The following is a 24,571-nucleotide window of genomic DNA, read 5'->3' on the forward strand; positions in this document are numbered from 1 at the left end:
ATATATATGGGAAAAGTCAATATACGTATTAAAAATCGTCTAAACGACGTCGAGTAATGAACGCAGCTACAGTATTTACTACACATACTTGTGGACTTTTATTTTGACGCTTATTGCAGCTCGCAAAAACGGAAGCTGGATTAAATGTCTGGAGTCGGCCAGCCTTTCTTGAGTTTTTATTAAAAAAACAAAGGCTGCGTTGGACAAACAGACGCCCACCCTTCTTCTCTCGTTAGCGGGACACCTTAGTGTCTGCAGGAAGGCAGCAGCGCTGTGTGTGAGCGAAGAGCAGCGGAGCTCCGTCGATGCTGTCGGACGCAGGTCAGTGAGGAGCCGCTGCTCTGCTGGGCTTGTTTTCACTCAAAGCGCTACAAACCAGCCCAGACGAACTTGGACCACTCAGAACCGATCAGCCCCTCAGCTCAGAGCCAGGGCTCATTACAGTCAATAACGATGTCCAGAACGAGCGGTTTAGTTTGGTAGCTTAACGGGCTCCGTTACCGACTACTTAGCGGTTGTAGTAACTCTGCCTTAGTTTTCCGAGGGGTTTGTTCGATATAATCCACAAACGTAACTAGCTCGGTATCTGCTGTATAGTAAACCCCCTTAGTGTGTATCCGCCAGTCTTTCAGTAGTGCTGAAGGTCTGATATTTCACTGTTTTTCGTGTTTGAAGTCGTGTTGGCGAGGACAGTCAGCGATACCGTTGCTTACGCAAAAGCTGCGGTAATGGAGAAACTGTAAGGTCTCTGTTGTGCTGCAAGACAATGAAGCCTTGCAGCTGGGGGTGGGCAATATGACGATGAGTATCGGTATCGTGATGGATTATACCGCGGTATTCCTTTCTGAGCGTATCGTGGATCAGTACACAACTAAAAAGATGGTTCCTCAAGGGTTCTTTGGAAAGACAGTGGTTCTATTTAGAACCACAAGTTCTCTATATTCTGTATTCCATTGCAAGCAAAAACTACACACTTTAAAGATGGTTCTTCAAAGGTTTTTTAGTATGAAATAGTTTTATGTAGAAGCATGAACACTTAAACCTTTGCATTATTAAATATATATATATATATATATATATATATATATATATTAAATGATTCTTTGCATTGTGAGAGCGTTCTTTAGATTGATGGAGAATGTGCTGTAGATGGTTCTGTACAGAACCTGTTTGAAAAGTGTTCTTCTGTTGTTACAAGCTTGACATGGTAACGCTAGAAGAATCTGGTGCTGTATGGAACCCTTTTCACAAAGGTTCTGTATAGAACCATATACAGCAGATTCTCCACCAATTTGAAGAAAAACCATTTAACAATGCAAAGAACCCTTTAATCATGCAAGTGGTTCAATATAGAAACATTTTGTTTACTAAGGAACCTTTTGAAGAACCGTCATTTTTCAAAGTGTATAACAAAAATAGTTCTATTTATTTAAATCCAATTAAACAGGACTAATTATGTTCTCTTTTTAATGAAATGTGCAGTTGTTCCTCGTTCTTTAAGTACTGACGTTATCTATGATATGCTTGTCAAAGCATATTCAGACACATTGTGACATAAATTATTGCAGCAGCAATAAATATTGTCTTATGTCCCAACTATAAGCTAAATCTCTTATTGTTTGTTATCTGTCTGACTGACATATTAACAAAGTGTGAGTAGTTGGTGCTGTCGGTGATGTTTTTACTATTGTAATCATGTCTTAACCACAGATTATGGGGGGACGGCGCCCTGCAGTCGCTCGAGGGGAAAAAAGCGAGCGGGATCGGCAGTGACGGTAGATTCCTCGGCAGGGGAAAGCAGCTCCATGCGCTCAGCGAGGCAGGCTCCTAATGCCCGGTCCAAACGGAGCACCAGCACTCCGACGGCACAGGCCAATGTATGCAGACATGTATAGATTATCTTACGTTCATGCTTTAATTCCGGTCCTGGGGCCTGGCTCACAAAGCAGGATTTCTTGCTTAGCCAACTAACTTTAACTTGCTTCTATTTAGCCCTGGATTTCTGTCTCACAATGGTGGATCACTTTTTACTGGGCTACTTTTTGGGTCTTTTTTTTTTCTTTGTGACATTTGTGGCATCAGTCATTTGGAAAATATTGCCTTTCTGCAGAAGAAACAAATCAGGCATACATAGATATCAGAAATATAAAGCAGTTATTATTAAAATAAGCACCGTCAGTGTGGTACACGGTGGCAGTGGCAACAGTTTTGCTTTTTTACTATTATAAATGCTTTACTTTCTACATATTTATGTAATGTGATTTATTTTTTCTTCGTTGAAAAATAAGCCATTCGACTCCCTGTGTTTCATGAGTTTGGCTGTAATAAATGTGAGCTCATATTGTCTTCACAGGACCCAGTAGTATATCAGTACTTATATGTGCACTTACTGCTTGTTGTTTGTTTGTCTGTTTTAAATAACTAAATTAATAAAATAAACAATTCTGGTAAGTTTAACTAGCGAGCACAGTGTGTGTAGAAGAGAACGTGCTGTAACTGCACTATACCTGTTTATCTCCTTTAGAGCTTTTTATTACTGGAGACATTCATCAGTTAAAAGTTGGGTGGGGTTGATATGCTCTTTCACATACGCTCATCTCCATGACTGTCTGCAATTTATAAATGACTGAGTTGAACAGAAGTTGTAAAGAGGCATGCGTATATTCAAGCATACACTCGTTTTATAAATCAGTTCCCTGCAAATGCGCCACACGTTCTCAGTGGGAGACAGATCTGGACTGCAGGCAGGCCAGTCTAGCACCTTGTACTCTCTTATTACACAGCTATGCTGTTGTAACACATGCAGAACATGGCTTGGAGTTGTTGTGTTAAAATAAGCACGGGTGTCCCTGAAATGCAGGGCCATCTACTAGGCATAAAATATATTTTCACCAAAATGTGTATAGATCTTTCGACATTAATGATCTTTACAGACATGCATATTACTTATGCCATGGACACTAATAACACCCCCATAACATGACCGATGCTGGCTTTTGAACTTTACGCTGGTAACAACCTGCTCGATCCTTTTCTTCTTTTACCCAGAGAACACATCTGTTATTTATATGAGCAACTGAAAGATTGACTCGTCAGATCACAGTACGTTTCCACTGTACATCCGTCCATTTCAGATGAGCTAAAGCCCAGAGAAGTCGGCAGCGTTTCTGCACATTATTGAAATATAGCTTCTACTGTGCTAAGTACAGAATTCCCGAGCAAGTGTTAATATCCATAACAGAAGAATGCTGGTTCTTAAAGCAGTGCCATCTGAGTGAGGCATTTGATGAGATTAAGTGGTGAGCCTCAATCCACCCTTATTCATAAAGGACCAAGTCTTTCCTGGATGTTCTTTCTATGAGCAAGCATGACTGCATCACCTGTTTAAGATGTCTTTTGAACATCTCCCAATGTCTTAAATTGCCCCATCCCTTTTATTTAAAAATTTATTGAAATGTGTTGCAGCCATCAATTTTGTATATTCACAAAAAACAATGATGTGGATAAAGTAACACTTTAAACACAGGTCAAAGTAGAATTACAAATCACTGCTTTCTGTTTTTATTTGCATGTTGCATACCGTCCAAACTCTTTTGGACCTGAGATTTGTGTAAATAAGACCTGTAGTTCAGGAACCTCTGCTGTATTTTTTTCTCTGTTCTGAATTCCTAGACTAAAAGAAAAGCTCCAGAGACAGAGGAGGAGGAGGAGCAGGTGGAGAAGAAGTTCAGGAAGTGTGAGAAGGCTGGGTGTCCTGCCACGTACCCCGTTTGTTTCGCCAGCGCATCGGAAAGGTGCCGCGCGTTCACTTACAGCTTGCCTTTGATGTTGATGTTGCCGTGTGGTGATCTGATCTCTTTCTCTTCCGAAGGTGTGCGAAAAATGGGTACACGTCCCGCTGGTACCACTTATCCTGTGGAGAGCACTTCTGTAATGAGTGTTTTGACCACTACTACAGAAGGTGAGGTTTAAGTAATGCACATGAAAATAGTCTCAGCCTGTGTTCACATTACTAGCTCAGTTTAGATTTTTTTTTTTTTTTTGCTCAGATTGTCTTTCTGCCTTGACCAATATCTGACTTTACTGTGAACAAACCTGTGCTTAAAACGACCCACAGACACACATCCTAATGAATAGTATCCTGTGAATGAGCCACGTGCATCGTGAACAACAAACAAATGAATAACAAGCACAAGTGTTTATTACAAAGATCAAAACAGCTCTCAGTTGTTGATCATTGAGTAGGTTAAAAAATAAAAACAGATAAATTCATGCTTTTGCAGTGTTTAGTATAGCCAAAAGTTTTGTTTTTTGTTTTTTTTGGGCTAAAAGAATTTTTTTATATATTCAGTATAATGTAACATTTTCTGTGTAAAAACAAGTTTTAGTTGGAGTTTTAGACTCAAACAAGTGAAGACTAACATCTCTCACTTCACTGTCGGCACCACACAGTGTGAGAACAGCTTGTCCTGGAAAGTCTATCCAGACCAAAAAAAGGTTTTGAATGTTGTTACAAACCGTATGTTGCTTTGATTTTTGTCGTTTTATTTATTTATGATCTAATGGTGGCTTTTATTGACGCTACACAGTAATTTATATTGCTGGGCTTGGGGCCTGTTCGGATTTAAAATGCAACACTGTGTGTCTGGTTAGGTCACGCTTAGACAGAGTATTTGTGTTTGGACCAAAATTTCAGGCCCAGTTAAAGATGAAAAGGCAAAAAATCTTGATTTATGGTACATCAGTCAACATGAATGTAGCCTCAGTGTCTGCCTACACCAGTTATCCTCAGCTCTTGTTAAAGTTACAGACATACATTTTTTAGAAGTGAAAGAATGCACTGAAAGTAGCAATTAAGCTGCATCATTTTGGAATTTTATAATTTATTGTAATGATATTCAATTAAGTATGTGCTCCTTTTTTGGCAACAATAAAATTCTCCACCTATTTTTAAGCGTAAAAGTAAAAAACAGCTTGGTGTATTGTTTTATTATCTATATTGCACTATTATGTAAATGTAAATGTTTCTCCTGTCACATTTGTGTTCAATGTGAATTTAAACATTCTGAATTACTTGAAAATAATCAGATCAAATATAATTGTGGTGAGATTTGGGATTTCCTAATTGATTTAATCGTTTCCTAAAGAATCATAATCAAGTTTGATTATTGTGAGATGAGAGATCTATACCCGTATTCGTCCGACTTTCATTTCTGTGTCTTTATGTTTTGTAAGTCACAAGGAAGGTTATGAGAAGTACACCTCGTGGAAGAGGTTGTGGACGGAAAACGGGAAGAGTGAGCCCAGTCTGAAGGCCTTTATGGCTGACCAGCAGCTCCCTTACTGGGTGAGAAATGCCTATTGAAGAAATGCCTGTGGTACTTTTTTAGTTTGTCAAAATCCAAAGACTTCATGCCCCCCTGCCATTCACTGAAGCCCTTGAAACATCTGAAGGCCCCTGATAATTCTGGAGGTGTGCTGAGTTGTCACCATCCTCTGTAGGAAATTAACACATTTAAATCCATCCTCTAAGTGACAAGCAAAGACGAAACGCTCACCCACTCTGGAAATTTAGAAGCCACTCCTTTCATAATCATACTGAAAGGTTTTTTTTTCTGGTCTTTCTTTCTTTTCTCATACGTGTGGTCTCTTTCTTCAGGTTCAGTGCACAAAGCCAGACTGCGGGAAGTGGAGGCAGCTCACTAAAGAGATTCAGCTAACTGCCTCGCTGGCTGCAACGTACCGCTGCGGTATGAAGCTCAACAACGTTAAAGTAAGAGACTGAAACAGTCCACACTATAATTTTAAAGGTAACAAAAAGGCTTATTTGGAATAATGCTATACAATAGTACTATAAAATTGGGTTCCTTCCAGGCCCAACACTGCAGACTTTAGTGTTCCATCAGCTAAAAAGCAAGTTCTTCTTGAGCTGAATTAAGAGCTTTAGAAGCACCAATCCCTCCACTGCTGTGACAAGAAAGAGGAAGAAGTTCTAGAAGAAGGACTGTTGGTTCACTAATGCAGTTACTCTCAATCCAGTCCCCAGAACCCCCTTCACTGTTCACTATTGGTTCCCTAAACAATCAGACTGGCGCTCGGGGCTCTCTAAAACGTCCACCGTGTCTTCCCGAAAACAGTGCTTCTCAAACAGGCCCCCTAGATAGTCTACTGTTGATTCCCTGAAGCACTGGTACTCAAGCTAGTGCTCAGGGCCGCTGCTGGTTCCCCAAAACAGTGATTTTTCCAGACATTCCAGAGGGCTCCCCAGATGTTCATTCCCTAAAGCAGTGGTTCTTAAACTAGTGCTCAGGGCACTTCAGACAGTCTTCTGTTGGTTCTCTAAAGCAGAAGGCCTACCCTTAAGAACCCTTTCGTGGATGGTTCTTTAAAAGCACTGTTTTTGGTAAAGAAGTTAAAAGAACTTTTTAAACCTTGAACAACTTTCATTTATTGTTCTATATGAATTAAAGCTTTCTCATGAAACCATATGCCAATACAAATCATTTAGAAACCTCTGTTTATTTAACAGAAAATTAATTGTGTTATTTGTCTTTATTATAGAGTGAAGGACCGGATCAGTGTTCTCAACCTGAGGACATGGTGAGTCAGCTCGTATATTTGAATGGATTTTCTAATAATTTCATTCTGCTTTGGTTTCTGAAAAGCTTTAAATAGTAGTATTCGTCCTAATTATTGTAATTGTTCGGTGGTAAAATATATTCTTGAAGCATTTCTACTCTGTGTCCCTCTCTCTCTCAGAGAGTGGCTGGTGTAGCTGATAGTTGGTGGCACTCCATGCTGATTCTGCCGCCGCTGTTCAAGGAGAGTCCGGCTAACCCTTTCCTCACCGCTTACTACCCCGACTGCGTGGGCATGAGTCCGTCCAGTTCACATGGTGACCTGCGGCCTGAGCAGCGCCGCAACATCCAGCCACAGAGTTAGTACAGAAGAACAGTAAAGATCCGTTTATTCTTGTGGTCACAATCTCTGCAGGTCTTTTCATTTCTACTCTGTAGTATTCATATGATGCATTTACAAAAGATTGCAGTAAACCTCAGGAGACAGATGGAATTTTTAGTAATGGTGGTGGCATAAGTTGCAATCTTACTGCTGAGTTTGGACTCAGCTATCTTACAACAAAATACACAATTGAGTAAAGTTTCGTTAATGCATGATGATATTTGGTAGAAAGTGCACCACTGCACTGCCGTAATTCATGTATCTCTGTGTATATGTTCAGTCCCAGGTTTGTGCCCATACTTCCAGCCGTTCTACCAGCCCAACGAGTGTGGAAAAGCTCTCTGCGTGCGGCCGGACATGATGGAGCTGGACGAGCTCTACGAGTTCCCAGAATTCTCCAGGGATCCCACCATGTACCTTGCTCTGCGCAACCTCATCCTGGCTGCCTGGCACAGAGACTGCAAGGTACTAAATCTTATTTCTCGCAGTTAGTAGCAATTGGCAAATTAGCTAATTAATGGAGTAAAAGCTTCAATTCCTTGTTAGCTACTTAAGACTTCTAACTTTAAGCAATAAATGTGTCTCAGCTGATGGACTGTGTTTGGGGGAGGGGCAGAAATTGTGTACATTTAATTTATTTGTTGTTCCTTTTATTGCTTTAAGGGAGACCTAGTAAACAAAACTGTGTTTTCCTTGCCAGTCCACGTTGTTTGTAACGGTATCTACCATCCAAGAAACTCTAAAATGTGAAGTCTCTGCCATTTTGGAGCATTTTCCTTTTACAAAGGGCATGAGATTCTGCAGGCTGTTCGGATTTGCTAGAGCGTCAAATATAGCAAAGTACCCCACCTCACTTGAACAAAAGCGCCCACTCAGCCAGCTCTTAAAGCAACATAAGGTAACAGTTTTACCCTAAAATAATAGCTTCAAAATCATTTTGACGGGACCCTGACTTATAATAGTGAGAACAGCATCTCTGTCATTGCCGCTCTGGGCCCGGAATGCCTGCTATAGCGCTATGTAACTTTGGAAGATTGGGCACGAGACCTCTCTTGAGAAAAACATAACACTTTATGGCACCAGAAGATGTTGTTGGAGAAGCGAGGAAGAGAAAAAGAAAGAGTGACCAAGCAAGAGACTGGACAAAAGTAAATCTCGCCTTGTTGGCGAGAGCTAAAAGAGAGAAAAGGATGCAAGACAATTTCACGGCTAACGGGAAAACAACGGAAATCTGAAAGCAGAGTGTACACACACCGATCAGCTCCACTTACTATATAGGTGCACTTTGTAGTTCTACAATTACAGACTGTAGTCCATCTGTTTCTCTGCATACTTTGTTAGCCCCCTTTTACCCTGTTCTTCAGTGGTCAGGACCCGTATGGACCCTCACAGAGCAGATACTATTTGGGTGGTGGATCATTCTCAGCAACTGACGTGGTGGTGGTGGTGTGTTAGTGTGTGTTGTGCTGGTACGAGTGGATCAGACAAAGCAGCGCTGTTGGAGTTTTTAAACACTGTGTCCACTCACTGTCCACTCTATTAGACTCTCCTACCTTGTCAGTCCACCTAGCTCATCTGCTGCTGCACAGTTTGTGTTGGTCATCCTCTAGTCCTTCATCAGTGGTCACAGGACGCTGCCCACTGGACGCTGTTGGCTGGATATTTTTGGTTGGTGGACGATTCTCAGTCCAGCAGTGACACTGAGGTGTTTAAAAACAGAGAAACAGATGGACTACAGTCTGTAACTGTAGAACTACAAAGTGCACCTATATAGTAAGTGGAGCTGATAAAATGGACAATGAGCATAGAAACAAGGAGGTGGTCATAATGTTATGCCTGATCAGTGTACACTTGCCTGAGACGAAGACTCAAGTTACTTCAAGGGCTTGTATGAACGGTTTTATCGTAATGATGCGCAGGTCCACACATTTGCAGTGCCATGTTTAAATCATGTGACAACAGCCCGGCAAACTCGCCATAGAAGAAAAAGATGTGCATGCTTGTTGGTTAAAGCTGTTAAGACTATGCTAGACACTTTCTCCCATGTTGCTCTAGTCATATTTTGAGCAGTGTGGTGCCCCCAGTCTCACATCCTCATCCTGAGCTCACTTCCCCTACTTTCAAGTCACTGTATTTGCAGTATTATTGGATGAATTGTACAAATCACAGGTGTTGATCAACAATTCTGGAAGGAACCTAAAAAAAGACATAGGTACACTCTTAAAAAATGGTTCTTCATGGGTTCTTCAGTAAAGAAAAGGGTTCTATGTGGAAACATGAACACTCAAAGGACCCTTTGCATAATTAAAGGGTTTTGTGCATATTGCTGGATGCAGTAAAGACGCTCATATCACCCGTACAGATAGGTGTCAGTGTAGAGTTCCAAGAACATTGGTTGCCTCGTAAGGCAGTATCTTTTATGAGCTGCAGATGTCTGCAATGAATCTAGGGGGCTGTTGTGAATGCCAACAGTCAGTACTGTTAGCCTGATAGTAACAAAAAAGGCAAATCATTATATACTAGGAAATTAGCATTATCTTAGAGGGGCTACCACGTAAACAAACGCCACTTTCAAAGCGAATTACAAGGTTTCTGTAGTAAACATTGCTTGGCTGGCATGTGCTCATGATTTACTGACTGTATCTGTTCTTTTAACATAAACAGACCTAAAAAGTTGAACCTGTAAAGTCTCTATTTACTGTGCTGTTTGGTAGCCATTGTAGAGCTTTCAACCAATGCACAAAGCCATGCCTCCTATCCTGTCCCCGTTTCTTAGGCCCAATCCCATTTCACCCCTTGCCCCACCACTTAGCCCTTAGCCCTCTGTCTTGCGCATTCATGTCTAGGGTTAGGGTGTCCCAATTTTTGTTGAGATAGAGGAGTAGCGCAAAGTGTTTGGGCTACATGGCCCTCCAAACGGAGGTTTTTCAGAGGCGACACTCCAAATGGAGAGTTATGAGAAAAAAAGAAAAACCGGCAAGATGGCTGAGCAACTAAAGAAACCCACAAATGTGAGAATTTTCTCAGTTAAAAATTATGATAACCATTGTATTATATTAGTTTAATATTGTTTCAATGTATTATGGTCATTTTCTTCATAACAAACATGAAAAATCGCTAATAGCATGCTAATGTTTCAGTAGCTAGCTGGCTAACTTACCCGTTCCACCTTAAATAGTCCAGCAGTTCTGACGCCTGAAGCACCAGAATGTAACTGCTGCACCATTTAAGGTGGAACGGGAAAATTTGAACAAGAAGCTGGTAATTATCTGACTTCAGCTTCGTATCACCAAAGAATTAGCGGTGAGTGATAATAAATAATTGCCCCCCTCTTTGAAGGCATATGGTGCCCTAAATGTAACTAAAGCCCAGCAGTGAGGTTGCTGAACTTTACCCTTCTCTGCTATCACTGAAGCTGGCCCGGGTCGCCTACAGAGCAGCGCTAGTAGCTGTTAATGAAGTAATGTTTTTTTTTATTTTTTTTATTTGAGGGATTGTCCCATTCCGTAGGGTAAGATTTCAACCACTACCCCTTGTAACTCATTTCCAAGGGGTTAGGGTGACACTCGAAAATAAGGGGTAGGGGTAAAAAGAAGAAATGGGATTGGGCCTTAGACAGACAGTGAGAGCAGTGGTCATTAATATGCAAAATCAATACCCAGAACAAGTAGCTGTTCTTCACAAAGAGTAAATGACTGGCTAAAACACATCATACAAAGACTGAGTTAAAGTGTCATTGCTTACACTCTTCACAGTTGTCTTTTCAACTCAAGAGGGAAATATATTTATTAATTTGGGCGGGAAAGTGAAAGAGAGAAATCGGTCTTTAACCAGCCATTAAGAGAGAATTCAATAAGCACTCTGTACTTGTTCTAACTCCCAGTGCACAGCATGGCCTTAAGTTTCCATCTATTACAGCAACAGCGTCCCAGGCATATGCCAATTGAGTGAAGCAGTGGGACTAAGCTTCTGCGTAGGTTTCTGACAGGAGGAGCTATATTTTCCGCTGCTGTGTTCCCCAGAGCCTAAAACTGACTCCACTGGCCATTAAGCTGAGTGGAAAGTGCAGATCCATGCATTTCCAAAGGCGTGCTCCCTGCAGGGTCCTGAGGTGCAGTCTGCAACAGGACCGGGCACGTACAGTAGAGCGAGAGAGTGTGAGCTCCTGGGATTCACTAACAAGTGTCACTAACAAGTCTGCTGTCTGTGCTCACCTATATATATATATATATGTGTGTGTGTGTGTGTGTGTGTGTGTGTGTGTGTGTGTGTGTGTGTGTATACATATATATATATACACACACACACACACCAATGATCCAAACCTTTTTAACTCCTTGGAACCACCAGAACACACTTTGTCAATAACTTTCATATTTTATAAGCTTCATTCAGAAGGTGGGTGTCATGAGAGTAACTGTCTTTTTTCTAGTCAGATAGATGGGTAATGTAATTTTACAACTTTGTAATAAAATAAGCTGAACTCACAATTTTTTTATCTATTGAAAGTTGACCCGTTTTTCCAGAAATCTGAGGTAGAAACTGGATCCCAGATGGTGTCTCTTCAGTGATCTGCTCTGTAAAAATTATTTTTATAAAAGATGATTTTTGGCTTTCAGCAGTAAATTGTAAGCATATAGCAATATGTGTATGATCATAAAACACATGTTGTGCTAATTTGAAGGGGAACCTACAAAAAAAGAACCCAAAATTTACATTTATTTCATGCAGTTACTGAATAATTTGCCTTATGATATGGTCATGTAAATTCAGATGGAAAAACCGAAATATACCCATGAGTGTAAGAGGTTAAATAAAGTAATTTATTTAAAAGTTTCATCAAAATGGTCCATTCACTCCCCACTCCACACAGTCCATATGTGAAAACCAAGCTGCAAAAACCGCTCATTTTGATTTTGTTGTTTTGGTGATGCTATGAAAACCAATGCAATTTCATGTGTCACTTTGGTCAGCCTACAGCATCCATTCACACTGAAGTTATAAGGAGTGTTTCTTCCTGGGCTGCTTTTTGAAGGAGGCAAAATACAGGGCACCTAATCGGAACAGAGTTCCTTTACATATATCAGCTGTAAAGACACAGTAACAAAAACAGCCTGTTTAATTCTGTGGGAAAAAAACAGTCCTTGGAAAAATTAAATATGACTGATTTTGGTGCACGAACTGGACCTCTGGGAAATGATAAAATACAAGAAAAACATCGAATATGGGCCCTTTCAAAATAAGGAATGTTTTTCCTTCTATAAAGCTACCGTTTTTACAAGTCCTGATATGGCATTGAGTATATGTTACTGTGTAAATCACATGATCTTTCTAATATCATTTGATTATTTTTGATGTTCGCTGTGCTTTAATTTCACATGAGGTTTTTCTTGACTTCACAGGAGGCTTTAACCCCGCAGAAGTGTGCGCCTCACGTTATCGTGCGGGGTTTGGTGAGAATCCGCTGCGTTCAAGAGCTAAACAGAGTTCTGCACTTCATGACCCGGAAAGGATTAATCAACACCGGAGCGCTGCTGGCCAAACGGCCTCTGCTGCCAGAGCCCTACCACAACGTCAGTCTGAGTCACCTAATCTTGTGCTAACTACTGATGCTAACAGCTTCCCTCCAAGAAGGTTCAGTGCTTGTGCACTGCATGATACTCATGTTTCTGCCCTCTTTGGCTGCATTCAGTTGATTATCCTTATTGCTCATTTCAGCGTTTCTGCTCAGGTCTAAACTTTCTACCTTAAGGGCTCACAGTCGTCATCATCATCATCATCATCATCATCATCATCATCGTTAACTGCTTAGTCCAGATAGGGTTGCGGTACTCACAGTCATGTTTGTAATATTTCATTCAGTGGTGACATGTAACTGTGGGTCATTATGACCACAGATTAGGCCATAAATGTCAAAACTCTGTCAAAAAAAACGATATATAATATAATATAAGACATCTCTACAATAATGCTAATGTCTGCTAGCGTCCTCTGTGGGATTTATCTGAAAGTCCTAGATTAAACACATAAATTTGAAGCTTGTCAAGTCCTGGCATAGAGCTGGTGTCACTTTTTCCCATTTCTAACAACTGACGCTGACTAAAACCTGGTTAGACTGCTTCAGAGGGTCTAGATTGATGTTTTTTTTTCTCATGAAGTTGGTCCCATCTGCTGGTAGTTGTCAGTTCCTGGTGGTTAATCTGGTGTGTAAGGCCTTCTGTCCAGCTCCTGAAGGCCTAAACAATGAGAGAGCTCGCTTGACTGTATCTACCTACAGACCACATAAAAACATCATGATTGGACAATTTTCTACTGGGTGTTTTAAAATGTAAAGGTTTCCTTTCAAGAAACGTAACAATAAACGAAAGACTGTTACTACAATATTTGCAGAGTTTAAATACAGTAATAATGATTATATTGTCAAACAAAAATTAGCAATAAAAATGAGACAATTCCAGAAATCATAATGCCTTCCCTGAAGGACTGATTTCACTGTGAACACATCTCTGTCTTGTAAGGACCCACACATTTTTTTATCATCATTGCCATTGCTGACCCACTACAAACACTGGCAGCCCTTCCCTGCTGCTTATACGAACACCATCTGACCACAACCACTAATGTGAATTGTTTTGCATAATTTATGTTCCTCCGAAATGCAGAGAGGGGCTTTGATGAAAATTGCACTGACAGTTCCTTTGTGGATGATGCTTCTCTTTCTGTCCTTTGCTGTCTGCAGAAGAAGGTGTTGGTGATTGGAGCAGGACCCTCAGGACTCGCTGCCGCTAGACAGCTGCAGAACTTTGGCATGCAGGTCAGTTAGAGTTTATGATTAAAGGCCTCAGCATACTTCTTTCGAAACGAAATTCTTGAGGGTTGTGCGAAGCCGAAAGTGCCTTCGGGGCTTCGTGTTGCCTGTCACTGATGCGCCACTCATGCAGGTGACGCTGTGACATTTTATGATGAGTTCTATGACTGGTGGAAAAACGATTTGTCACAGTTCTAACTACGGCGACGTGCAAGTCCAGAATGCTGCCACCAGGTAAGGTGGAACGGGAGAATTCAAACAAAAAGCTGGCAAATACAAAGCCAACTTCAGCCTCGTCCTCTTGTGAACCTTAAAATAAGATATAGATTATCTTATATTTGTATTTATGTTACGGTTTCACAGTGAAATATTGGTGTCTCTGCCAAAGCACTCAGCGTACGTCTTGCAAAATGAAGCTCCTCAAAGGCGTCGACCTTTGTTTCATGCCACGCCTCATTTTCCGACCAATCACAGGCTTTGCCGTGTAGTGTCTTCGTCCGCGGAGTTCGTCTGGCTGCCATGTGCGTGACATGGCGAACGAAGCCTCCACTGCAGATGTTCGTTTTCTCTGCAATTACGTCATTGTTTGCTGAAGCCAGGCGAACGTTGTTTCCGCAAGAAGTATGCTAAGGCCTTCAGTCTGATTATCAGCACATGCACACAGCAGTAACGGTACAGAGTATCTAACAAACCCAGTCTTTTGATAGGAAATGGTAAACTGTGCATCACCAGTCATGTCAAGATGTTAATATGATTACTTTGTGCATTATAACCGTGTAACATTAGTACAAGTATTTAACAGATAGAATACTATTACATTACATCAGAAGGATGGAGTTAGAACGTTCTGGAAATGTACATTCATATTCTTGGAGGCTGTTGAAGATGAGGCTGGTTTCACACTGGACCAGTAGTGGAACTGACACATCTTTTGATCGTATTCTTGATTGAATGATTGATTATATGTCTTTCTGATCTGTGTAAATACAACTTTGTAGATATAAAACAACCTAACTGATGATGAAATCCTCTCCCATTTGAGCTGTTGTGATTGGATCTTAGGTTGTGGTGTTGGAGGCGAGGGAGCGAATAGGAGGGCGAGTTTGGGATGACACTTCGCTGGGCGTCACTGTGGGGCGAGGAGCTCAGATCGTTAACGGCTGTGTCAATAATCCCATCGCTCTAATGTGTGAACAGGTAAGAGAGACGCACACTTTGATGAACCAATAATAGGCTCACAAATGCTACCAAAAGACACTCTGTGCAAATGTCATTTATTTAATTTCCAGTGAAAATGGCCGTTTATTCAATAAACTTATTTAGTCCAAGTTTATTGTTTTTCAGTGTCAGAAAAAAGTAGAAAACATGTTTAACAGAATATTATACAGAACCTCAACAACTAAATGTAGTGTAACGTTTTTCAGTATTCTGAGTGTCCAGTCTTGCTTTCAGTTTTCAAAGAAATCTGCAGGGATACTTTTCCACACCTCCAAAGTTCAGTAAAAGCTGGTTGCATTTGCTGCTTCTCACAGTCATTGATCCCAAACACATTCAGTGATGTTATGGTCTGGACTCTGGGGTGGTCAGTCCATTGTTCTGAGAACACCAACAGCTTCCTTGTTTTGATGTATCTCCTTTTCTCAGTCAGAGCTTCTTAACAGCTGCACATCCTTTTCCGACTCATGGGGACAGTTTTGGGGGTGTACCATGTCTTTGACTGCTATGGCTGGTTTGACTGGAAATTTAATAAATAAAAGGTGGTCTCTGGCTTTTGCACAGTACTGTAAGTAAATGTGTAAGTGTTCAATGTCTGTACACTGTTGTTGCGACTAAGGATTGTTATGTAATCAACTCTGGGAGTGCAGTTAACAAACGTTTCTGTAATTTATTTTGTTGACTATTATTTGACGAATCAGTTTAGGACCATTATGCATTTTGCCTTTACCTGTCATCTTGCCACCCTCATTCAAAGACGTTTAACAGCATGAGACACCAAATATTGACAGTAAACATCTGTTTAACACTCTATTCATCCATCACTTAAACCAGTCCTATAGCTATGCCAGTCGTAAATAAACCAAAATAGATAAAAATAGTAAAACATGTCTAATGCAGCACACATTCAGGTTATGAGTTGGCCTCTTATTACACCACTACCAATTTCATAAACTTAGTAAAAACACTTTTGCTTTTGTTTTTAAGACAAATTATGCATCGAGTGAAGATTTTTCCGTAATTTATGATGATGATGCAGTCTGCATGCTCTCATAACTACTGTTACTAGCACATGCACTCCCTCATGACATACCTACCCTGCATTTGACTTTGCTGTTGTGTTTAGCTGGGTGTGAGGATGCATAAGCTGCGTGAACGGTGTGACCTGATCCAGGAGGGTGGCCAAATCACTGACCCTGCCATAGATAAGCGAATGGACTTCCACTTCAACGCCATTTTAGATGTCGTCTCTGAGTGGAGGAAGGACAAGACGCAGCACCATGACGCTCCACTTGGGGGTACTGTGCGTTTTAAAAAAGAGCAAAGCAATCCGTAGGCACAAAGTAAATGCACATCTTAAGGAGGGATATGTCAGATTTGGTGAGATAATTTGGGCCATAATTCAGGAATCGGTTAGAAGTGAAGATCATTCGTATTGGACAGTCTTGATTTTTTTTTTTTTTGGGTTAAGGTCAAGGCAAGGTTATTTGTACTGCACCTTTCATACACAGAAGGCTTTTGCCAGGATTGTTACAAAGACGTAAGAAGTGCACACAAAGTACGAAATGCAACTGCGATTATATTCAAGTCACTTCCAGCACCATAAATGAGGAAAAGCACCAAAAGTTACCTCTTTCACCTGTTAAATAGCAGCCATAACTGAACTATATCTTACTTACTGAAGGTGTCCAGCTAAGTGGAAAGTCTTGCATTGTGACAAACCCCTTCTGAATCACTGTTTATGACACTGTATTAGACAGTCACATTAAAACTATACTGATTTTGTTTTGAAAATGTTTCAGTTCTATTGTGTATTTTCTACCACTGTGTTTTTTTTTCTATCTTGACTGAATATAAAATAGTTTCTATTCTTTTTCAGTTTCTAAAAAAAACATTCTAGTCTCCAGTTTTCTGCTCATTCTTTTTTCACTCTCATTCAGAAAAGATTCAGGAATTGTATAAGACGTTTCTGCAGGAATCAGGCATTCAGTTCAGCGAGCTGGAGGAGAAAGTACTTCAGTTCCATCTCAGCAATCTGGAGTACGCCTGCGCCAGCACCCTGGACCAGGTGTGTGTAAGACAAGAGAAATCTCCTTTTATTTAAGTGACCCTTATTAGTCCCACAACGGGGAAATTTCACTTCCGCATTTAACCCATCCGTGCAGTGAAACACCACATACACACTAGTGAACACACACACTAGGGGGCAGTAAGCACACTTGCCCGGAGCGGTGGCCAGCCCTATCCACAGCGTGCCCAGGGTGCCTTGCTCAAGGGCACTTCAGTCATATACTGTCAGCTCAGGGGATCGAACCGGCAACCTTCTGGTCACAGGGCTTGTTCCCTAACCTACAGTCCATGACTGCCCCCACAGCAGCAGCAGTGTAAAAAGGATCCCACAGATGTTTCTTCTGTAAAATTTGCATAATTCAGTCATTGAAATGTAAACAAAGTGGTTCAGTAATGCGAAATGGTGCATTGCAGAGAAACTTACCAACTCTGATTTCTTTATGATGGCAGTAATGAGAACCAGGGGTCACGATGTCTAACACAAATAGACATTTCAATTACTATCCAAAACCACCACGTATCTGAGTTTTCTTATGTAATGTTGATAAGGGTACATTTGTGGTAAGTCTGATTAAATAACTTTTTTCCTTTAAGGTACTGTTTTGCCTTACAACACTCTGCATTTAACTCTCCACCATGATTTGATTCACTGGGCCTTTGCGGATATTGACAGTAATAAATTGGTGTGGACTATTTTGCCTCTCTGTAAAACATAATACATTTAGGTGAAGACTTTAACGAAAACTATTGTAAAACAATGTCGCTGACATCAAGCAGTGTATTTGTAAACAATTCATCAAGTAACTTTCTGTGAAGGAGCTTTTAGAGGCATTAAACTCCACCGACATCTGGTTCCTATCACCACCACTGTGAATGATCTGGACTTGGTACAACTCTCCGGAAGAATCCAATTTTTGCTTCACATCAGACCGTTCTGACTGACTTTTACATCTAGATGGTTTTATTGTGCAGAATTTTAGAAATAAATGTAGACTTTCCCTCTTGGATGTTTGTAAAGCATGGCTGTATAGCAGTCTCTTAAACACTGCCTTTTAAACGTATATCAATCTATTAAATATTCCTTTACATTCCTTTACATTTTCTGCCTGTCTGTTTTGGAGGTGTCGGCACGATCGTGGGATCATAACGAGTTCTTTGCACAGTTCTCTGGAGACCACACCCTTCTGACCGAGGGCTACTCCACTCTGCTGCACAAACTGGCCCAAGACCTCAATATCCACCTCAAGAGGCCGGTAGGTTTCATGTGCTTATTAGTGAACAGAGACTCAGAGTTCAGTTTGAAGTTGAGTTTAAGTTGGTGTCTTATTGGTCATGAATTGTGGTGGTGTTATTTTTGGCATCCTCTCCTAAATAACTAAATGAGGCATCTTTATATAGGTGAAGTCCATTGATTACTCAGGAGATGTTGTGAAAGTCACCACCTCAAGTGGAACCCAGTATACTGCTCAGAAGGTACAGGACACTGCTTCATATAAATTAGTAGCTTTACCCACATGTATCTCTTTGCATTGAGAAGTGTCGACTTCTTTCTTAGGTCTTAGTGACGGTTCCTTTAGCTCTTCTCCAGAAGAACGTTATCCAGTTCAGCCCTCCTCTCCCAGACAGGAAGCTCAAAGCCATTCACAGCTTGGGAGCAGGCATCATAGAGAAGGTAAGGACTGATACAATGGGGCAACTTGTATCTGAGCTTATTCTAACATGGACTTTAAGTAGACTATTTCTTAACAGTATAAAGTTGTCCAAGACTTAATACAAAAATGGTCTAAAGCCCCGGAACATGCCGAAGATGTAATTCTCCCTTTATATTTAAAAAAAGGGTTGCCTTTGAGCAATATTAAAAAGGTATAAGATATGTTTTCCATAGCCAAAGAACTGGGCTACAACTACAGCAAAAGCAGTCCCTTTTCTCATCAGAAGGACCCGTGTTTTTATTAAAGGACCCATATCATGAAAAACTTTTTTTAATAAGAGAGTCTGATATTTACTAAACATATTTTAAAACTAGTTGTAAATACACCAACTTGCCCAAAGTCATTGGATAGAACTATGTAAACTGATGATTAAGTGGCGTTGGGGGAAAACTTGAGAACGCCCACACCTGTATAAGTTGTGAGGTGTTATATGTGAGTGAGGCTGAACACTTGCCAGCTGAACACTTGCCAGCGATGTAAATTATCAGAGTTTGAACAAGGCATGACAGTGGGTGCCAGACAGATGGGACACCAACAGTTTAGCCCCTCCCATTCACACAGAATTTATGAGGGACTGCTTTTTGAATGAGGCACAATACAGGGCAGCCAATCAGGACAGAGTTCATTTACATATATCAGTGTATATCACACAGGTAAATTCTAAGGAATGAAGAGATGTTGGAAAATAGTCAAGTAACAATGAATTACAACTGTTTTTGGTACATAAACCTCACAAATGTCAAAAGTAGATCTCAGGGGAAAAAAGAAACAAACAAGAAAACCACAGAACATGGACCATTTTTAAATATGTCGTTATAGATCCTCACGTGTTCTAATAGTTAATGTTACTGTCTTCCTTGTCGAGACCTTTTCACCATAACTAAATCATCATGAAAGATGTTGCGTTTTGTTCTCACAGTAGGCCTCATAGTAAGTGCCTATGCTGTGGACACTGTCTAACAAGGTGTCTTCTGTTTCAGATCGCACTGCAGTTCCCCTATAGATTCTGGGACAGTAAAGTCAAGGGAGCTGATTATTTTGGTCATGTTGCCCCGAGCCCAGACAAGAGAGGATTGTTCAGTGTGTTTTATGACATGACTCCGAAGGTCAGACTCAGAACTCATCTTTATTCTTTCCATTTATTTTCATTTGCCCAATTTTTAATTTGTAGTATGTCTCTCCACTGAGATAAGCACTGGATAGTTAAGCATGTTGTCATGTCATTGTCCATGGTTTAGCTATGTGGTTACATGTGATTCCAAGTGTTGCAAAAAAACACTGTGTCTCCAAATTGGCAGCTTCTTTAGCAGAAGAGAATCAAGTTTCATACATCTTGCATATAGTGATCATTACACTGTATTGTGTGCCACTGTGTGAGTTAAGATAACGTAGCATGTGTGATTACTTACACTCACTCTGATCAAGCATTTGTTCAGCAGTACAGTGGCTCTATGTGTGTGACCTGTCCCTGCAGGGAGATCAGTGCGTGCTGATGTCAGTGATAACCGGAGAAGCTGTGGCCGTGGTCAGAGATCTGGAAGAGAAAGAGGTGGTTGAGCTCTGCATGAACGTCCTCCGTGAACTCTTCAAGGAACAGGTACACTGATCTTAACGTGCACTAGTGCCATGTGCGTTTCGCAAGTAATGAACCAGGGTGAACGTTTATATTTGAGGTTTGTATCTTAGTTCTGGTTTGTTCAGCGTTCACACTGAAATATATAACATCAAACCAAAAGATCAAACACAAAAACCAAAAGTCATATAAACAAAAGGTCACAAGTGATTGGGCAGATTTTATGATGGACAATAACTGTGATAATGTCCAGCCAACTTTCTGAATCATGCTGCTGTCTGTACTCTCTGGGCTTGGTAGTTTTATTTGTGTCTTCTTTTATCTGTCTTTGATTTTGGAGCAATAAGCTATGAAACTCCCTGCATTACTGTGGTTTTGCACTATGTGAAATCCCTTGAGCCTTGAGTAGCTTACTGCTTTTACAAAACAGAGAAACCGTCTTAATAATATAATTTGTGTGTTCAGTCAAATGTGTATATGGAGTAGTTTATAATGACTTTAAACATGCCTCAGCCTCGTTTAAAAACCGAAACTATCTGCTCTATAGTTACTGATTCAAAGCTTATGAAGGTACGACATGCACGTGTCAAAGTGGCATCAGAAAGTCGTCTTTTCCACGAACCATAGCAGTTATGCAAAGAGAAGATGACGATTCATCTTGTCTTTGGTCTATTTAGAAATATTTCATCTGTATTGCGTTCATACTTCAAACGAACTGCACCAGTGTGTGTTTATTAACGAGACCAACCTGCTCTCGGGGTCTCAGCCCACTTACTTGGCAAGTTTTCACTTGCACTAACAGACCAACCACACCAGGGTTTGTTTTAATTGAACCAAACCTTCTAAGTCTGAACGACCCTCGACAAGTTAGATGTTTTAACTTTCGCCTCTTTCTCTTAGACCCTAATGCTTTTGTTCGTTTCTGTGCAGTGAAGTCTGCCAAATGACTCTTTTTCAGGTCTACCACTATTCTGCCTTCATCAAGATTACATATGAAATCTCAGGTGTTACAGGTTCACTGATTGTTTTGGAAAGTAAATAAAAAGGCTACATTTGTGCTGTAGAGCTTTTGTGTTACTCCACCCTGGTCCTGGAGATCCACCACTCTGCACTTTTTAGTGTTTTCCCTGCTCCCAGCACACCTGATCCAACTAAGCAGCTCATTAACAGCTAAGAATTGAGTTAATGTGACAAGAAACGCACAAAAATGTGCTGGGCAGTGGGCCTCCAGGACCAGGTTTGAGAAACACTCCTGTTGACATTGCAGACCTCTGGTTACTATCACCACCAATATATAAAAAAATAATAAAAAAAAATACTCAGTACATTTCGTGCAATGCATCATTTCACACCATTCTAAATGACTTTGTTTACATCTCAATGACTAAATTACAGAGAGAAGAATAGGTTGAATTCCTTTCTAAAAAGAAAAACATAAAAAATGTATATAAGTCAGAAAATAACAACATTTTTGGGAGAAAATATTTAGAATAGACCAAACAATATAGGTTTTGTTTTCTTGTATAGTAGTTCAGCCATAACTTGATCCTTTAACATGATCAAGAAGAAAGAACTGCATGATTGATTCGTTACTGTGAGGCTGTCAGAATGGGCAGCAATGTGAGAATCAGAGACTGAGACCTTTAACCTCTGTAATGTTCTAGGAGGTTCCAGATCCGCTGAAGTACTTCATCACACACTGGAGTAAAGACATGTGGTCTCAGATGTCCTACAGCTTTGTGAAGACAGGGGGCAGCGGAGAGGCCTATGACATCATCGCCGAAGATGTTCAAGGCAAAGTTTTCTTTGCTGGCGAGGTGAGCCTGTTGAACTCAGTGAAGCCATTTGGCAGTCATTGCATTTGTCAGAACATTCAAGCACAAGTTTCACTGGGGTTAGATTTGACAAAGCCTGTTAGAGATTTGGACCCTACTACGTAAAGTAGATGGCAAAGTTCAGGACCTGCATTAAAGGGTAAATATGAATTCGTTACTGCCAGAGACAAGCAAAAACTACAAACAAATGAAGTGGTTGACATCAGTTTGGAGCTTGTGTGAGATGATGCTAACCTACCTCCTTCAAGTGATTTGGTATTTGTCTACAGCTTAAGTTCTTCCTCTGTATATCTCTTTATATAGCCCAGGGGTCGCCACCCAAATGTTAAGAAGACTTATTGTGTCCTTTTTAAACAAAAATCAAACCACCCTGGGAGCCACAACATATAATGTCCATTTAACTGAAGTAACGTTTTCCCAACTTGGCTGTAAATATGTCTTAGTGTGTGCTGATGTGCTAGTTTAGGCTAAAAATATAAACGAAAACTCAGACTCACTTTGCTCTGCTTTAAGCTTTAGCTCAGCTATAGCTGCTTTTCTCGCATCTCCGGCAGGAAACTTTCCCTCAAAAGTAAAATGGCTTCTTGTAAAATGTCTCTCGACAGTCGATGTTCTACGAGACTGAAGTCGCTTCTCATTCTCTAGCTTCTCGATCGAATTTTTCTGTTCCACCTTAAATGGTGCCTGAATGTAACTGCTGCACCGTTTGAGGTGGAACAGGAAAATAAGAACTAGAATCTTGTGAATCTGGCAACTTCAGCTTCATGACTTTTCAGTGTTTGACAGTTTCTTGTTGCAGATTAAACATATCAGGAAACCAGCTGGCGTGATTATAAATGCAAATAAGTAAATTTGTCCCCAAATCATCGATGTTCGTCTTAAATCATTCTCTTTGCCTTTTCGTTAGGTACTAGCTAGGCGAGATTGTTGTCTGTGTTGCTATGGTAGCAGTCTCAGTGATCTTCAGGGTTTAAGGGTGAAATAGCAGTTCTACATTAACTCCAGCGTTTAAAACCATTTATTGTTAAAACTGCGCTTGAAAGATCAGCAGAGCTTTATTTTACTGCAAAGGAGGATTATTTTATTTTTAACTAAAAATCTAATTCTGCTGTGGAGCTTCAACAGAGCAGAAACAGAGCCGCGTGTTGCCGACCCCTGATGTAGCCCTAGTGACTATTAAAGAGGGATTTCACTGATAACTTTTTTTTCTATATTTTTATCTTTTTAAAATTAATTGATGAGATGTAAACAAAGTCATTCAGAGGAGTCTAAAGTTACATGTGGAGAAACGTACCTACTCAGATTTCTTTACAGTGGTGATAAGAAACCAGGAAGCCATTTTATTTACTATCCAGATATGACTAGTGAACCTACACTTCTGAGTTTTTATATGTAATGTTGATGATGGTAAAATAGTGGTAGTCTGAAAACGTAAGTTTTCCTTGGCCACTAGTTCCTCCTACATGTACCTCTCTACCGTCACAGTATTTAAATAAAATATTTTAAGCCTAAATTTTATCTCTGTACACATGAAAAACATCATAAACAATAGTACATAAGTTTGCTGTAATAGCTTCCTGTGAAGCAGCTTTTAGAGGCAGTAAACTCTTCAGATTTCTGGTTTCTATCATCTCCACTGTGAAAGATTCTGACTATACAAGTACACACCAAACCACTTGGAATCAGTTTCATCTTAACGATTGAGTTGTGCAGAAATTTAGAAAAATTGGTAGAGTTTCTTTACAGGTATTTGTTCTGTTTTGGTGCATTTACCTTTAATATAATCTGTGCTTCTTTGCTTGTATCTCTCGCTCTCCAGGCCACGAACCGGCACTTTCCTCAGACAGTAACAGGCGCTTATCTGAGCGGAGTACGAGAGGCGAGTAAGATCGCAGCACTGTAAAGCTTCGGGCAGGTGACGGACGGACTGGACCTTAAATCAGAGCTTCCATGACCTTTTGGAGCAGGTGTTTCAGAGCTCCAATCAGGAATTATAACACCTCACCAATTATTTTGGTGCAGCAGTGAAACAGCGGCCGATAAAATGGACTTCATATGGATTTCCCACGGTGTTACATACCTGGCAAAGTTGAAGTGATGTTTTGTGAAGTGCTGATTATGGCTCAAAGCTGTTTGATGCTTTGTTATCTGGTGGTTCTTCTCATGTAATCATGGCTCATACTTTATTTGGTGAAATATGTCGGTGTTTTACTGCTCCTCACACTTTTTCTTGTTTGTCTTAGTACCCTAAAATCCGAAAAAGTTAATTTTGTCCTTTATAGGAGACGAGACGTGCTTGAGTTGGGGAGGAAAAAAAAAAGGGTGTTCAAAAAATTTGTGTGACTGTTAAATATACTGATGTTCCAGTGGAAGTCACTGTTTTTTTTTCACCCCAATG

The 24,571-nt window shown here is 40.4% G+C and overlaps 1 protein-coding gene across 1 annotated transcript; it reads left to right on the top strand.

Moving 5' to 3' along the window:
* Positions 1 to 127: 127 nt before the first annotated feature.
* Positions 128 to 24,408, top strand: LOC118812172 (lysine-specific histone demethylase 1B). Its single transcript, XM_036576942.1, has 21 exons — positions 128 to 321; positions 1,711 to 1,877; positions 3,673 to 3,794; positions 3,872 to 3,961; positions 5,236 to 5,347; positions 5,660 to 5,773; positions 6,562 to 6,600; positions 6,760 to 6,937; positions 7,241 to 7,425; positions 12,363 to 12,533; positions 13,700 to 13,774; positions 14,831 to 14,965; positions 16,110 to 16,281; positions 16,924 to 17,051; positions 18,175 to 18,306; positions 18,452 to 18,526; positions 18,609 to 18,725; positions 19,746 to 19,871; positions 20,240 to 20,362; positions 22,003 to 22,155; positions 23,993 to 24,408. Exons 1-21 carry the CDS (start codon positions 306 to 308, stop codon positions 24,074 to 24,076), a joined length of 2,514 nt encoding a protein of 837 aa, XP_036432835.1. The 5' UTR covers positions 128 to 305; the 3' UTR covers positions 24,077 to 24,408.
* The last annotated feature ends 163 nt before the right edge of the window (positions 24,409 to 24,571 follow it).

This window comes from Colossoma macropomum, unplaced genomic scaffold (genome assembly GCF_904425465.1).
Source record: "Colossoma macropomum unplaced genomic scaffold, Colossoma_macropomum, whole genome shotgun sequence".
NCBI classification, from domain to species: Eukaryota; Metazoa; Chordata; class Actinopteri; order Characiformes; family Serrasalmidae; genus Colossoma; species Colossoma macropomum.